Consider the following 14,260-nt stretch of genomic DNA (forward strand, 5'->3'; position numbering starts at 1 on the left):
CTACACTCAGGGCCTTCCTGAAGTACCACCCGAACACACCCTGACGTGACACCTTCTGCTAGGAAAACAGGGTGCGCAGCTCAAGCGTTCATGTAGACGGTGTAGCCTGACTCAGACGCTGCCTCTGGCAGAACCGGGGTGTGTTATCCGACAGAGGTAGGAGGAGGTGGGCGGGACGTGTGGGCTGAGCTCCACCAGGACGCAGCAGACCCTGTGAAGGCAGGTCTGCCGTCTGACTGTTCTGGGAGTTCAAGAGAAGTCTTCGGCTCTCTGCACACGCATCTTGTCCCCGGGGAGGGTGAATGACCCCTCTTCCCTCCGGGCGATTTCTTGGTGATGCAACAGGGCGTTCCTGCCCCCCTCAGCCAAAAACTGAAAGAGGACTTCTGGATAGAGGCTAGAATGACCTAGAAGCTAGGGTACCTGAGTTCTAGTCCTGCTGTCACTTAATGCCCTTATAATTTGCGTAAGTCACTTCCCCTGCTGGGGTCTCTTTCCTCATCTGTTTAGGAAAAGGACTACATCAGAGGGTAGCCAATAATTTTCACTCAAGGTGCCTTTGCCAATGGACAGGTAGTCTCTTCCTGAAGGTATCTGGTTTTGGTTTATTTTTAGAAGGACTCTGAGACCATGTCTGGGCTCATGGTCGATGAGCAATGACTGCCATGGGCAAAGGATGGGAACATGCCATGACCAATCAATGATGTCTGCTGTGGGCATGAGGCTGGAAAGTGGCAGCGTGAGTGCCAGACATGTATCATCCTGGTAGGTGATCTCCAAGGGCCTTCTAGTTATAAACCACAATTCTACCCCTAATTCCCCAGCAGACATGGTTAACGCTGGTTGCCAAGCGTGTACCTCCCATATTCTGATATTTGCACACAGCTGATTTCTCTCCTTGAACGAGACATTCTCATCAGTCCTGCAGGACAGTTACTGGGGGAGCAGGCCGCCTCCTAAACTCTCCATCCACCCATAGTCACAAGACTTCACCCAGAAAGTGAGAGACAAGGAAACAATGCCTAGATTTAACACCCAGAAGACATTCCAGCTTTTCTTACAATATTCCCCATGTATACAAAGGAGCTTCCCCACTGTGTGAAAATCCCACCAGGGCACAGCGGGAGTATGAATGATCAGCAAAGGGCAGACTGAGGTGGCTCCTGGCTTCATGGTGCACTCACAAGAGAGGGTCTCATCTGAGAGGGCCTATGTCCACTGAGCACCCTAGGAGGCATGTGCCTGGATCACTTATACATCATTTGCTAGGAGCACCTTTGCAAGTGTATGCAGATACCAAACACGGTGCTCGCAGATGCAGTACTCATCAGTACAAGAAGAGATTAGTTTTCCAAGCATACCTACAGCATGATGAGTATCCTGCAACTCTGGGCTGTTGCAGAGAGTCAGATAAACTCCCCTCCTCTATTTGTATCCAGCTGGAAAGTTCTCCTGATGGCAGGTTCCAGCAGAGCCCAAGCTCTCTCTTCTTATTTCCCTTTACACATAGAAGATGTGTGAGGCTGTCTCCCACCATCCCCCACCCACCATGACTCTGCCCCAAGGCCACCACCTCTCCCCTCCACCTCTCTTCGTCTGCTCTAGACCTGTGAGGCCTCCGTGCACATGATTATTCCTAAAACCACAGGGTTAGGGAAACTGCACAAGAAGGGGGCACTGGCAGGGTACCAAGTAACCCCAGGGCTCCAACCCAGTGGTAGGTAAACAGCTTTCTATCCTGAGCTGGCCTCCAGGTAACATTTCCCCAGGCCCTCCTCTCCCAACATTCCCCAGGGAACAGATACCCCCAGCACTCCCCTAACCCCACCCCTGCAAACAGCACAGCCTGCCAGAAGAGAAATCAAGAGAGAGAGGAAGCTGGAGTTCACCCTCAGGCCACAGGGGCAAGATGAAAGGCAGTAGTTAAGGCAGGAGCCAACTCCCGGAGGGGAGGGAAGCCAGCCATAGAATTCCCAAAGGCTACTGGAATCCCCACAGGGTTCCCCTGGAATCCCCCGGTGCTCCATCAGGGATCCAAAAGATGCGTCTTTCCAAGAGCAAGGAAAAACAGTGACCAATAATTACTTGTTTTCCTAATAGTGTTGCTGGGAGAGAAAGAGCGTTGGTAATCACTCTTTGGAGGTGAAAAGCTTTATCTAGGAAATGCTTAACACTGCCACCTGACTCTCCTGTCTGGAGGCAGGCTGCACCACGTGGTGAGAGTGGAGCCTGTATCGGTGGGGCACAGGAAGAGACATCTGCCTGCAGATGGGATGGGCATCTCTACCTATTCTCTCTCAGAGTTATGTTTCTGAGGGTCTAACTAGTGAGCTTTCAGCTTCCCCATCCAGAGTCTCAATGCTCGTGGCTAGTGTATGGGTGTTCTTTACACGGATTACCTCATTTCATTCTTAGTATTACCCCATGAGGCAGGTATTTTTGTTATCCCCATTATACAGATGAGAAAACCGGGGTGCAGAGAGGTTAAAGAACTCACCAAAGGTTATATACTAACAGTATATCGCTAACAATGAGGGCTGGAGCTGGTCTTGGACCCCAGTCAGCCTGGCCCTGGAGTACCTGCCCATAATCCTTGCACCCACAACCATGCAGCCCTTAGTGTGTTTGGTCGTGACAAGGACCACCACCCAGTACTTCTTGCCCCAATACACAGTTTGTGTGTTTTGAGCAATGTTTGAATACAAGATTCCGGTTTGATAAGATAATTTGGACATGTCCCTGGGGTTTGATGTAATGGGTTCTAACCAGTTCCATTCCATAGGGATGATTTAGAAGGATGGTTCAGGAAATATGACATAATGTGATTTTAATAATTATTGTCATTTTCCTTCTCTTGGTAGATAAGCTCTTAGTGTCTATTTTTTTTTAACTTGTGTGTTTTCTATCACGTTATAGTATAATGACCACGAGAGACATATTTTATTTTAGACTTCCCACTTTTCCCAATCCTCCCATAGGTATCCTTTTAATTATTAAATATTAACGTCGTAAATAATACATGAATACATTCTTTTTTTATATAAAGTAAAACATTACAAATAAGGCTAAGTTTCCCCTTTGACCAAGATCCTCTTCTCATTGATGCCCCAACCCTCTTCCAGAGATAACTTTATTATCAATTTGGAGTGCATCCTTCCAGATCTTTAAAAAATATTTATATACTTAGGCTGTATATGTACTTGCAAAAGTTATGTCTTGCTGTTGCTTTTGCATAATTGCTATCATACTGTACTGTTTGAAATCTGCAGTGGTCATTCATTAACATTTCTTGGTTATTCATCCATAGAACTGAGATCAATCTCATTTGTTTTGACTGTTGTACAACATGGTATGAGAATACCACAGTTTACTTAGCAGCCCTCTGCGCCATGTTTCCCACTGTCACCACGGCAAACAACGTGAGGCTCTCTGAGCCTTCCTGGGACTGGGGACTGACATCAGTCATGGCCGATGTTCTCCTCTGTCCAGGGTGTGTGAGCAATCACAATGACCCACAGCTCACCGCACAGCTGGGACTTGTACTGCCATGCCAGGCAATGGAAGTCTGTAATCCTTGGAATGAAACTGTTCTTAGAACTTGGCGTGTTATCTCCCCAGGCTTGGGCCGCCTTGCCTTTAGTGTAGGGTCAATGATCTCAAACAACACAGAGCCTGCCTTGATGATTAAAAGACAGAGCCCGCAGGAGAGACACTTCCTCCCTCCCCTTTCCTATCCTCAGCTTGGTTCCTGGCACACATCAGGACCACCTTACTTTGACCTCGGCAGAGGCTTGCTCTGAACATCAAACCAAACTAAAGCAAAACTATAAGCTACACTAAACTAAGCTGAACTAAACAAAACCTAAACCAAACTATAAATCTAATAAATAGAAAGATGAACACAGATGTTTACCTGCAAAGTGAGGGACCTGGAATAGAATTCTCATTCTAAAAATGCAGTGATCCAGTAATGCACCACAAATGACCTCAGAACAAGCCCCCCCCCCCCCCCGCCCCCAACACACGTTCCAAGTCCAGTAATGAATGATTTGGGGATTATAGTTTTGTTTGCTCAACATTAGCCTGGCTATTTGAAAGCTAGAAAGTGAGTGTGACCCTGGGTGGGGTAAGTGGGTGGAAAGTCTAGAGAGATGAATAAGGAAGAGAGATTAAAGCTCTTCAAAACACGTTAAATCCACTAGAGCAAATGAGCATACCTAAAGAACCTTCTTACCTCCATCTTCCAAGCAGTGTGGGGGAAGCCTAAGGGCCTCTCCGGTCTCTCATCAAATATTGACCCTCTGCACTCACTGGCCGGAGTTCAGACTAAAGGACCAGCAGCAGCACGGAGCCAATGTTTGCAGAGCAATTACTGTTGCCCACCGTCTTGTAGGTCAGATTGTGAAACAACCTTCGGTGGAGCCGGGGCTTCAGAGAGTCTTCCGGTCCTTCCTCGGTGGGGGGGATACTTAACAGTGAAGGAGTTGTGCAAGGAACTTTACAGAGGCTGGAAGTGTGATCCAGTGCCAATGAGAAGGCAACTTAAGAGCATCTGCGGCCCTTTACTGTCCTCCTTCTCCCCTTAGCTGCACCTCCAAGTAATCCAAGCCCTTTAGAGCCAAACAGGCCTCAACATCAGGCCTTGTCCCAGACAGCTCCCTCTGGGACAGGTCCCTTTTCCTGGGCAGATAGGCTGAGTGGCGGATTATTTTTAGAAGAAATCAATTTCTACTTGGAGACCAAGAGCCTCTCTTCTCCCTACTCCCAACTTAACATCTGAAATGCCCTTAGAAGCCCTCTCTAGCAACTGACGTGGTTTCCAGAAGTGTTTGGAATAGCTGTTGAATTGAATTGCTCTATTGATCGAGCAAATCATGGTAGAACATAGTCTCCTTCTTCCTGCCGGGGCCCTAAAGATTTTAGAAGGCAGCTGAGGAGGGGCTGGGAGGGTGGCAGAGCCCTCTGGGGTAGGCAGAAAACCCAGTCAAGCCTGTTGTGTGCCCCAGATGGTCTAAAACAGCACATTCCAAAAGACACTTCTGTCACGATAGAAATTCTCTGTATCTGCTCAATATGTAGCCACTAGCCACTGTGACTATTGAACACTTAGAATATAAGCAAGTATGGGGCACCTGGGTGGCTCAGTTGGTTAAGTATGCGACTCTTGATTTTTGTTCAGGTCATGATTTCAAAGGGTGGGCTCTGTGCTCACCAGGGAGCCTGCTTGAGATTCATTTTCATTCCCTCTCTCTGTCTCTCTTTCTCACTCTCTCTGACCCTTGCCCTCTCACACATGCATGCATGCTTGCTTTCTCTCTCTCTCAAAATTAAATAAACTTTATATAAAAGAAGAATATAGCAAGTATGACCAATAAAGTAAATCTAATTTGATTCTTAAAAATGAATTAAACAAAGGGCGTCTGGGTGGCTCAGTTGGTTGACTATCCGACTTCGGCTCAGGTCATGATCTCACGGTTCATGAGCTGGAGCCCCACATCTGGCTCTGTGCTGACAGAACCTGCTTCGGATTCTGTGTCTCCCTCTCTCTCTGCCCCTCCCCTACTTGTGCCCTTTCTCTCTCTCTCTCTCTCTCTCTCTCTCTCTCAAAAATAAATAAATGTTAAAAAAAATTAATTAAATTTAATTTCAAACTTTTTAATTAATTTAAATGTAAATGTAAATAGCCATGTGTGGCTAGTGGCTACCACAGTGAACAGCACAGGTGAAGGGCTCCATACCCGGGGCTTCCCGGGGGCAGGAAGAGGGGCCACATTCAGTGCACAGCCCCTGGTGGGTGGAGGCAGAACCACTGGGGCTGAAGGCTGAAGGCAGAAGATACGAGGAGAGGAGAGGGTTTGGGGCAGAGTAGAGGGTCTTATCCTGATACCCTTGGAAGGATATCAGGGGGGTATGAATGACCAAAAAAGGTCATTAGAATTATATATGTACATTCATGCCTTTGTCTGGGGAGACAGTCTTTGTCTTTCATTAGAAGCAGAAAAAATCTCTGATCTCCAAAATAAGATAAAATAACTCCTTGATCTGTCAGTTTCCACTTACTTCTTCAGGGATGCCTGCTTTGATCCCAGAGTATGTTTCCCTGTAGTATCTCTATGGTACTTCTCTTTGTAGCATTTGAAATAGTATGAAATTATATATATATATATATATATATATATATATATATATATATATATACACACACACACACACACACACATACATACACATTTATATATATATTTATAAAATATATATATTTATTTTGCTTTTGCTCATCAATAAATCCCCAGAGCCTAGCATACTTCCTGGGACATAGAAGATAGGCACTTAGATTGGATAGATTAGATGGATGGATGATGGATGGATGGGTGGATGGATGACGGACGGATGGATAGGAGGCAGGCATGTTTAATGAATAAACAAATTAACAAAGAAATTAGAGACATACTTTACCCCAATAACTATAATTTTCAAAAAACAACCAAATACCCCCAAACTGTTGTGGGGGTATGGGGCTATATCACTCGAGGCTGCCGTCCCAATCAAACCACACAGGTTTTGTTCCCTCCTCCCAAGAGGAGTGCTCTTTCCTTTCTTTCCATCCATAACATGCTGCTTGTCCCTCAATCAAGTGTTTATTTCATTTCCAGTAGACTTCACTGCCTAAAAGTCTACTTTCCCCACCAGACTTCTGGAAGGAAGGGACCTTGTCCTTCTCAACTTAGCATTCCTCAGCTTGTGCCACTTCCATCCTAAAGAAGTGCAAATATGTAGGAAGGCGTAGCACAGGCCCATCCACTCTTACCCTGAGCCAGCCTGGCTTATTCATCTTTATTCTTCCTTCCTCACCATTTACAGTCAGGGTAAGGCTGCTAGATTAAGCAAGTGAAAACATAGGACACACAACAACATGTGAATTTCAGATAAACAATGAATTGCTTTTTTAGTATAAGTATATCCCATGCAATATTTGGGACACACTTACAGTGAAAAAAAAGTATTGTTCCTCTGAAATTCAAAATTAACTGGAAGAGTGCCTGGGTGGCTCAGTTGGTTGAGCGTCTGACTTCAGCTCAGGTCATGATCTCGCGGTCTGTAAGTTTGAGCCCCGTGTCGCATTGGGCTCTGTGCTGACAGCTCAGAGCCTGGAGCCTGCTTCAGATTCTGTGTCTCCCTCTCTCTCTGCTCCCTACCCCACTCATGCTCTGTCTCTCTCTTCCTGTCAAAAGTAAATAAACATTAAAGGGGCGCCTGGGTGTCTCAGTCGGCTGAGCATCTGACTTCGGCTCAGGTCATGATCTCGCAGTCTGTGAGTTCGAGACCCACATCAGGCTCTGTGCCGACAGCTCAGAGCCTGGAGCCTGCTTTGGATTCTGTGTCTCCCTCTCTCTCTGCCCCTCCTCCACTCATGCTCTGTCTTTCTCTCTCTGTTAAAAATAAATAAACATTAAAACATTAAAAAAAAAAAACATTAAAAAAAATTAACTGGACATCTCATATTTTATCTGGTGACCCTACTCCAGGGCCTCAAGGGTAGCAGACAGCCTGTAAGTAAGGCATATGGGTGGTGTGGGGGACAGAGGTGAACGTGGATGGAGATAAATGACCAGCCCAGTATAGTCCTATAGTCCTAAGGCTTCAGGTAAGTGTAGAATGGGCAGTTACCAGGTTATCTGTAGACTCTCGTCCACAATGCCACGAATGAGCCAGCTCCCCCATGCTCCACCAGAGGACTCCTCATTAATGCCACAGGTCACATGAAAGAGACACTGTCTCTCTCCAAGCACAAGTCGTTTGGCTCCTGTGTCCCCCGGCCTGCCTCCTGCTCAGGGCTGCTTGTCCCAGTGTGTGCCTGAGATAGTCTATTCCCAAGGATAGATTTGCTCATTTAAGCCTCACAACAACCCTACTGGGTGGGTACTATTCAAATCTACATTCCACAGATGGGAAAGAGAACCTAGAAAAGTTGAGGAATGTTTCCAGAGCTACAAGGTGGTGGAGCCAATAAACAGTCCTAGGCAATGTGTCCCCAGTGCCTAAGCTTGAAGCCACTCTCACTAGAAAGCCCAGTTGCGAGGGCACCAGTGACTAGAGATGGAGTTAGCATTATCATTTTTCTTCCTCTACAGGAGTCGCCATATTAAAATCAGCGACCCTGATAAATAAGAAAGGCTTTCCAAAATGAATGCCACTAAAAGTCATGTCATGAGTTCTGTAAAATGGGCTCACAAAGATGTTATGCTTGGCTCAAAGGTTAAATTCCGAAGGACCCTTTCCAAACTGTATCTCCAAGGCAGTGATGACCCACATGGACAGGCCTGGCCATGCTCACGTCTAGAGCCAGTGCATCACACAAGCTGACCCATGCTGTACGTCCCCTCCCAACACACAGGAAATAAGCCCTCCAGGCAAGGAAGAAGTAGGGGGAGTAGCATTCCTTTCTTGTGAGGTTCTGTAACTGGGAGGGGATGGGGGCACAGAACAGAAGGGTGGGGGAAGAAAAGCTCTGATTTGAGAGTTTCCGTTGGCTCTGAGACTCCCTCTGGCTCATCAATGAGTCCTTTCAGGGTTCCCTCTCCCCAACTAACTTATCATTTCCTGTCCCGCACACTACATCCATTGATGGGGTATCAGCAAATCCCACCAATTTATACCAGAAGGACCCAAGGAGACTGGACAGCAATGGGGGAGGTGAGGAGAAGAAGAGGCAGGAAAGTAAGGAGTGGTTTTCCATCCCATATTATCGGATTAAGACAGGATTTACTGTAATACAGGAAGCTGGCTCACCTTTGACTCATCTCATTGGTAGAGTGATAAGGACAATGGGATAAAGTCAGGTACTTAAGAGCAAACATGCAGGCCTGGCCTCTCCAAGGTGACTCACCACCAAAGCCTGCAAATGAACGAGTAGAGCCTGGTTGTGAGGACCAGAAGTAGGTGTCTCTTCTTTGTGTTTTTATTGGCCTACACCAGGCTTATAGCCCTAAGGAAGAATCTAGAAACTCTCAGTTTTCCCTTCCTGGTATTGGAAGGGTTGCTGTTCAACTCACACTAATTCTGCCTTGTCTGGTGCCTGACTCTGTTACAGAGGCATAGGCCCCCTAGTGGTCACATCTGTGCTACGTGACCTTCTACTCCGGGCCACTCTGATTGGTCCAGAGAGGGCACGTGACCAAAATCAGGCCAATCCGAGTCTTCCCTGGGATTTTTCAACTTGAAACAGTCAGTCAGAGACAGTCTCTCAGGTGTTGGGAACTACAAGATATGAAATTCGGGAGTTGTTGACAGCCAAGTTCCTCAGAAATCTGAGGCAGTGCCCAGAGAGAAGCAGAGAGCAGACAGACAGAAAGCAGCTGTAGTTTTGGGTGTTCTTGGAGCCCACTGCCTCACTCCCCTCTTTACCACCTGGCCAACTACACAACCTTCTGTGGTATGGTATACCCTTCCAAACAAATCTCCTTTTAGTGTGAGCCAGTAGGAGTGTAAAACTACCACTTGTAATTCAAAAAGGCCTAACCAAATTAGGTAGCATCAAGGGAGGTGTCTGCAGTGGAGCTGTGGGATCCTTAGTACCATCCCCCTGTGCAGACATCCCTGTGTATATTAGAGAGTCACACACATCATACACATGTACAAACATGGCAGCAAGAGCCTTATTCGGCTAGCCAGACACAGTGGTATGCCCAGTTTGTGTCTGTAGTTCAAGAAACTGCTTATTTTCTGTTTCTGTCTCTCCCGTGTGTTTGCTTTTCTTTGCCTGCAAAGATGTGGTGGCTTGTGTCTCACCCTGGATGTTTATAGACACATGTCTGCTCATGCACAGAGCACCCACGGCCATCCTCCTGCCTCTCCACCCTGGTTTCCTAACCCCCAGGCAAAGGAGGGTGACAAAGCTTGACTGTTAAGACCATCAGATGAAGCCAACAAATACCTGTGTCTGCCTGTGACATTCAAGACTGAGCCAAGCTCAGCTAGACAGGTGAGGTTCCCTCATTTGTCCCTCTGTTCTGACCTGGATGCTGACCCTGAGAGTTCTGACAGGGGTTCTCCGGCTGAGTAAGGACATGACAGAGGCCAGCCCAGCAGAGACTTAGGCCACGGTGGGTGGAACTGGGTACCATCCGAACTCAGACCAACTCACCTGCAGGTCAAAGAACTTGCTGTACCTCCGGTAGATGGTCTGGGATGTGGAGTCGGACCAGGTCACGTTGATGATGTACACCTGTAGGGAAAAGGTAAGCACAAATGAGCCGGTGACTAAGGCTGAGCTTCAAGCTGTACCAGGCATCATTTAACATGACTGTGGGTGCACCATGGCCAGGACCATTCTTCTCATCTCTGTCCCCAAGGCCTAGCGCAGTGTCAGGTACCACACAGATGTCACACATGTTTATTTAAATACACACACACACACACACACACGCACACACACACCTAGAAAGATATCCAATAAACTGCTAAGGATGATTATCTTAGGAGAGTAGGATTACAAGTGGTTTTAATTTCCTTCATTTCATTTGTATGTATTTTATAAAACAAACACAAAATTGGAGTTGTCAAAAATGTCCACTGGTTCTCAAACTTTACAGTGAATCAGATTCTGTAAGAGGCCTTTCTAAATTGCAGATGCTGGGGCCCCACTCTCTGAAATTCTGCATAAGTAGACCAGGGGTTTCAAGACTCAAGCAACTACATTTTAATTTTTTTAAGGCTTTATTTTTATAGAGCAGTTTTAGGTTCATAGCAAAATTGAGCAGAAAGTACACAGAGTTCCCATATACTCCCTGCTCTCTCCCACCACTTGAGTGGTACATTTGTTAAAATTGGACATCTATACTTTTTTTTCCCCCAAGATTGTATTTAAATTCAAGTTAGTTAACATATAGGGTAATATTTCAGGAGTAGACTTTAGTGATTCATCACTTACATATAACACCCAGTGCTCATCCCAACAAATGCCATCCTTAATGCCCATCACCCATTTAGCTCATCCCCCCACCAACTCCCCTCCAGCAACCCTCAGTTTGTTCTCTATCATTAAGAGTGTTTATGGTTTGCCTCTCTCTCTTTTTTTTATCTTACTTTATTTTTCTGTCCCTTTCCCTACACATTTTTTCTGTTTCTTAAATTCCACATATGAATGAAATCATATGATATTTTCTCTGACTGGCTTATTTGGCTTAGCATGATACACTCTAGTTCCATCCATGCTGCAGATGGCAAGATTTCATTCTTTTTCATCACTGAGTAATATTCCATTGTATAATCTTCTTTATCCGTTCATCAGTCAATGGACATTTTGGCTCTTTCCATAATTTGGCTATTATTGATAGTGTTGCTATAAACACTGGGGTGCATATGCCCCTTTGAATCAGCATTCCTGTCTCCTTCCGATAAATACCTAGTAGTGCAATTGCTGGGTCATAGGGTAGTTCTCTTTTTAACTTTTTGAGGAACCTCCACACCATTTTCTGGAGTGGCTGCACCAGTTTGCATTCCTATCAGCAGTGCAAAAGGGTTCCCCTTTCTCCACATCCTCGCCAACATCTATTGTGTCCCGAGTTGTTAATTTTAGCCATTCTGACAGGTGTGAGGTGATATCTCATTGTGGTTTTGATTTGTATTTCCCTGATGATGAGTGAGGTTGAGCATTTTTTCATGTGTCTGCTGGCCATTTGTATGTCTTCTTTGGAGAAATGTCTGTTCATGACTTCTGCCCATTTCTTAACTGGATTATTTATTTTTGGGGTGTTGAGTTTGATAAGTTCTTTATAGATTTTGGACATTAGCCCTTAATCCAATATGTCATTTGCAAATACCTTCTCCCATTCTGTACGTTGCCCTTTAGTTTTGTTGACTGTTTCCTTCACTGTGCAGAAGTTTTTTTATCTTGATGAGGTCCCAATAGTTCATTTTTGCTTTTGTCTCCTGGCACCTGTACTTTTAACAAACCACTTCTGCTGTAGTTGATTCTCAAAACCCACCCTGAAAAGCACTTCAGGTGACCATAAGCAATTCAGAGATGTGCAATTCATCCCAGTATTCCTACGCCTTAACTCAGGGCCGGGCACAGACCAGAGTGGGTGCTCCGAAAACGTTTTGCTGCATTGGAGCACCTGAATGGCTCAGTCGGTTGAGCGTCTGACTTCAGCTCAGGTCATGTTCTCACGGTTAGTGAGTTTGAGCCCCACGTCAGGCTTTGTGCAGACAGCTCAGAGCCTGGAACCTGCTTTGGATTCTGTGTCTCCCTCTCTCTCTGTCTCTCCCCCATTCACACTCTGTCTCTGTCTCTCTCAAAAATAAACATTAAAAAAAAAGAAGAAAATATTTTGCTGCACTGAACAATCAAACCGCCCTCTGGATGAGAGGCAGATTTGCAGGAGAAATGTCAGTGCACGTAAGATTTTTAAACTTGTTGGAAATGAAGGCGTTTCAGGACCCTATTCCTAATGTCTTCCCCACTTCCCAATGCTCAGTTAGGCTCTCCAAGGCTGCTGCCCCAGGCCACTCTAGAAGGCCTACTGGCCCAAGAGATGGGCAGGCCTCCTGGCTGGAGAAAGAGAAAGTCCCCTGCCACATAATCTGGCCTACTGTCCCTACCATTTCTGTCCCTTTTACTGAACCCACACCAAAGACACACCCTCCTGAGGGAGGCCTCAGTGAGAGGCAGAGTCCCTTCACCCCCTCAGGACTAGTCTGCTGAACTTCCCCTCTAGTGCCTGCTATGACCTCTCTTGGGTTAAGGGCCAGCACGGACACAGTGAGCAAAGGACACAGTGAGACATCTACACAGCACGGACACAGTGAGCAAAGGACACAGTGAGACATCTACCTTGCTTCCTCCCTCAGAGGAGACTGAGCAGCTGTGTCCACAGCTGTGGGTCCCTTGCCAGAGCGCCCATCAGAATCTCCTGGCAAGCTTCATAAAAATTCAGATTCTGGGTACCTGCCTAGTGATTCTGATTCAGTAGGTCTGAGGAGACTCCATCAGTGACAACAAAATGGGCAGAGAAGCCAGGGGTCTCAGCCACTATGAGAAGGAAAGAATGTTAGCAAAGAGAAGTAAAATTTAGATCCCTTGGCATCAGGGTAGATGAATTCACCAGAGGCCTGGAGCAGAGCTGTCTTAGTTTGTTTGGGCGACTATAAGAAAATACCATGGACTGAATGGCTTACACAACAAACACTTATTTCTCACAGTTCTGGAGGCTGGAAGTCCAAGATCAAGGTTCCTGGTGAGACCCACTTCCTGACTTGCACATGGTCAATTTCTTGCCGTATCCTTACACGGTGGAGAGAAGGGGCTCTAGTCTCTTTCTCTTCTTACAAAGGCCCTAATCCCACCCCTGGGACTCCATCTTCACATCCTCATCTAAACCTTATCACCTCCCAAAGGCCCCACGTCAAATATCACACTGGGGATTAGGGCTTCGATGTACAAATTTGGGAAAACACAAATGTTCGGTCCACAGCAAGGGTTTTGCACACAGGGATATGGGGCTTTATGTCTGGTACTCAGTTAACATCCAAGCAAATGAGCCCTGAATCCTCAGTCCCTTCTCCCCCGTACTGAGCTGTTACAGAGGTAGCCTTGTTCAGAGCAGGGTTCGTTCCAAAATGCAACTAAGGAGAGGGCCATAAAGTAAAGCAAATAGTGAGTGTTGCCCCTGTGACATGGAGTATTTACGACATGTTTTGTGTGATCCTGGTAAGAACGAACATAAAGTGAAAGGCCATTCCTATCTTCACAAACCCAAAATAAACTATCATCTATTATTATAATAGATAGGGTTATGCTTTGCTTTATATCATATATAAACACATATCTCATATAATAAATGGTAGAAACCATTTTTAGGGAATGGTTACTTCATGCCAGCATAGCAAAACCATTGATATGCATTAGCTCATTTAATCTATGAGGTAGCTACCATTGTTATCTCCAGTTTGTACAGGAGGAAGCCGAGGTTCAGAGAAGCTACATAACTTGCCCAAGGTCACACAGCTAGTACAATACAGAGCGAAGGACTTGACTCAGGTCCAGTTGAGTCCAATCACCATGCTATTTACCACACTGGACTATCTTCCTATATGTAAATTTAGGAGTGGTTTTTTTTAATGTTTATTTTTGAGAGAGAAGGAGTGGGGAGAGGGGCAGAGAGCGGCAGAGAGAGAGGGAAACAGAGAATCCGAAGCAGCCTCCGCGCTGTCAGCACAAAGCCCAACATGGGGCTCAAACCCATGAACTGTGAGACCA

At 46.0% G+C, this 14,260-nt stretch overlaps 1 protein-coding gene across 6 annotated transcripts in view; it reads right to left on the reverse strand.

Annotated features, from left to right (window-relative positions):
* SH3PXD2A (SH3 and PX domains 2A) overlaps positions 1-14,260 on the reverse strand; it is a 242,916-nt gene that overhangs the window by 178,790 nt on the left and 49,866 nt on the right. For 5 of the 6 annotated variants that reach the window (XR_008424913.1, XM_019459323.2, XM_019459324.2 and 2 more), the window contains one exon: positions 10,145-10,225. Coding sequence is in view for 3 of the 6 variants with exons in the window: in XM_019459323.2 (XP_019314868.1) it covers positions 10,145-10,225 (81 nt within the window). In the remaining 3 variants the exon portion in view is untranslated. Of the gene's footprint in view, positions 1-8,790; positions 8,809-10,144; positions 10,226-14,260 lie in introns of those variants that run through there. The other variant, XM_019459328.2, reaches the window with a different exon arrangement.

This window comes from Panthera pardus, unplaced genomic scaffold (genome assembly GCF_024362965.1).
Source record: "Panthera pardus isolate Hobbes unplaced genomic scaffold, ASM2436296v1 HiC_scaffold_22, whole genome shotgun sequence".
NCBI lineage: Eukaryota > Metazoa > Chordata > Mammalia > Carnivora > Felidae > Panthera > Panthera pardus.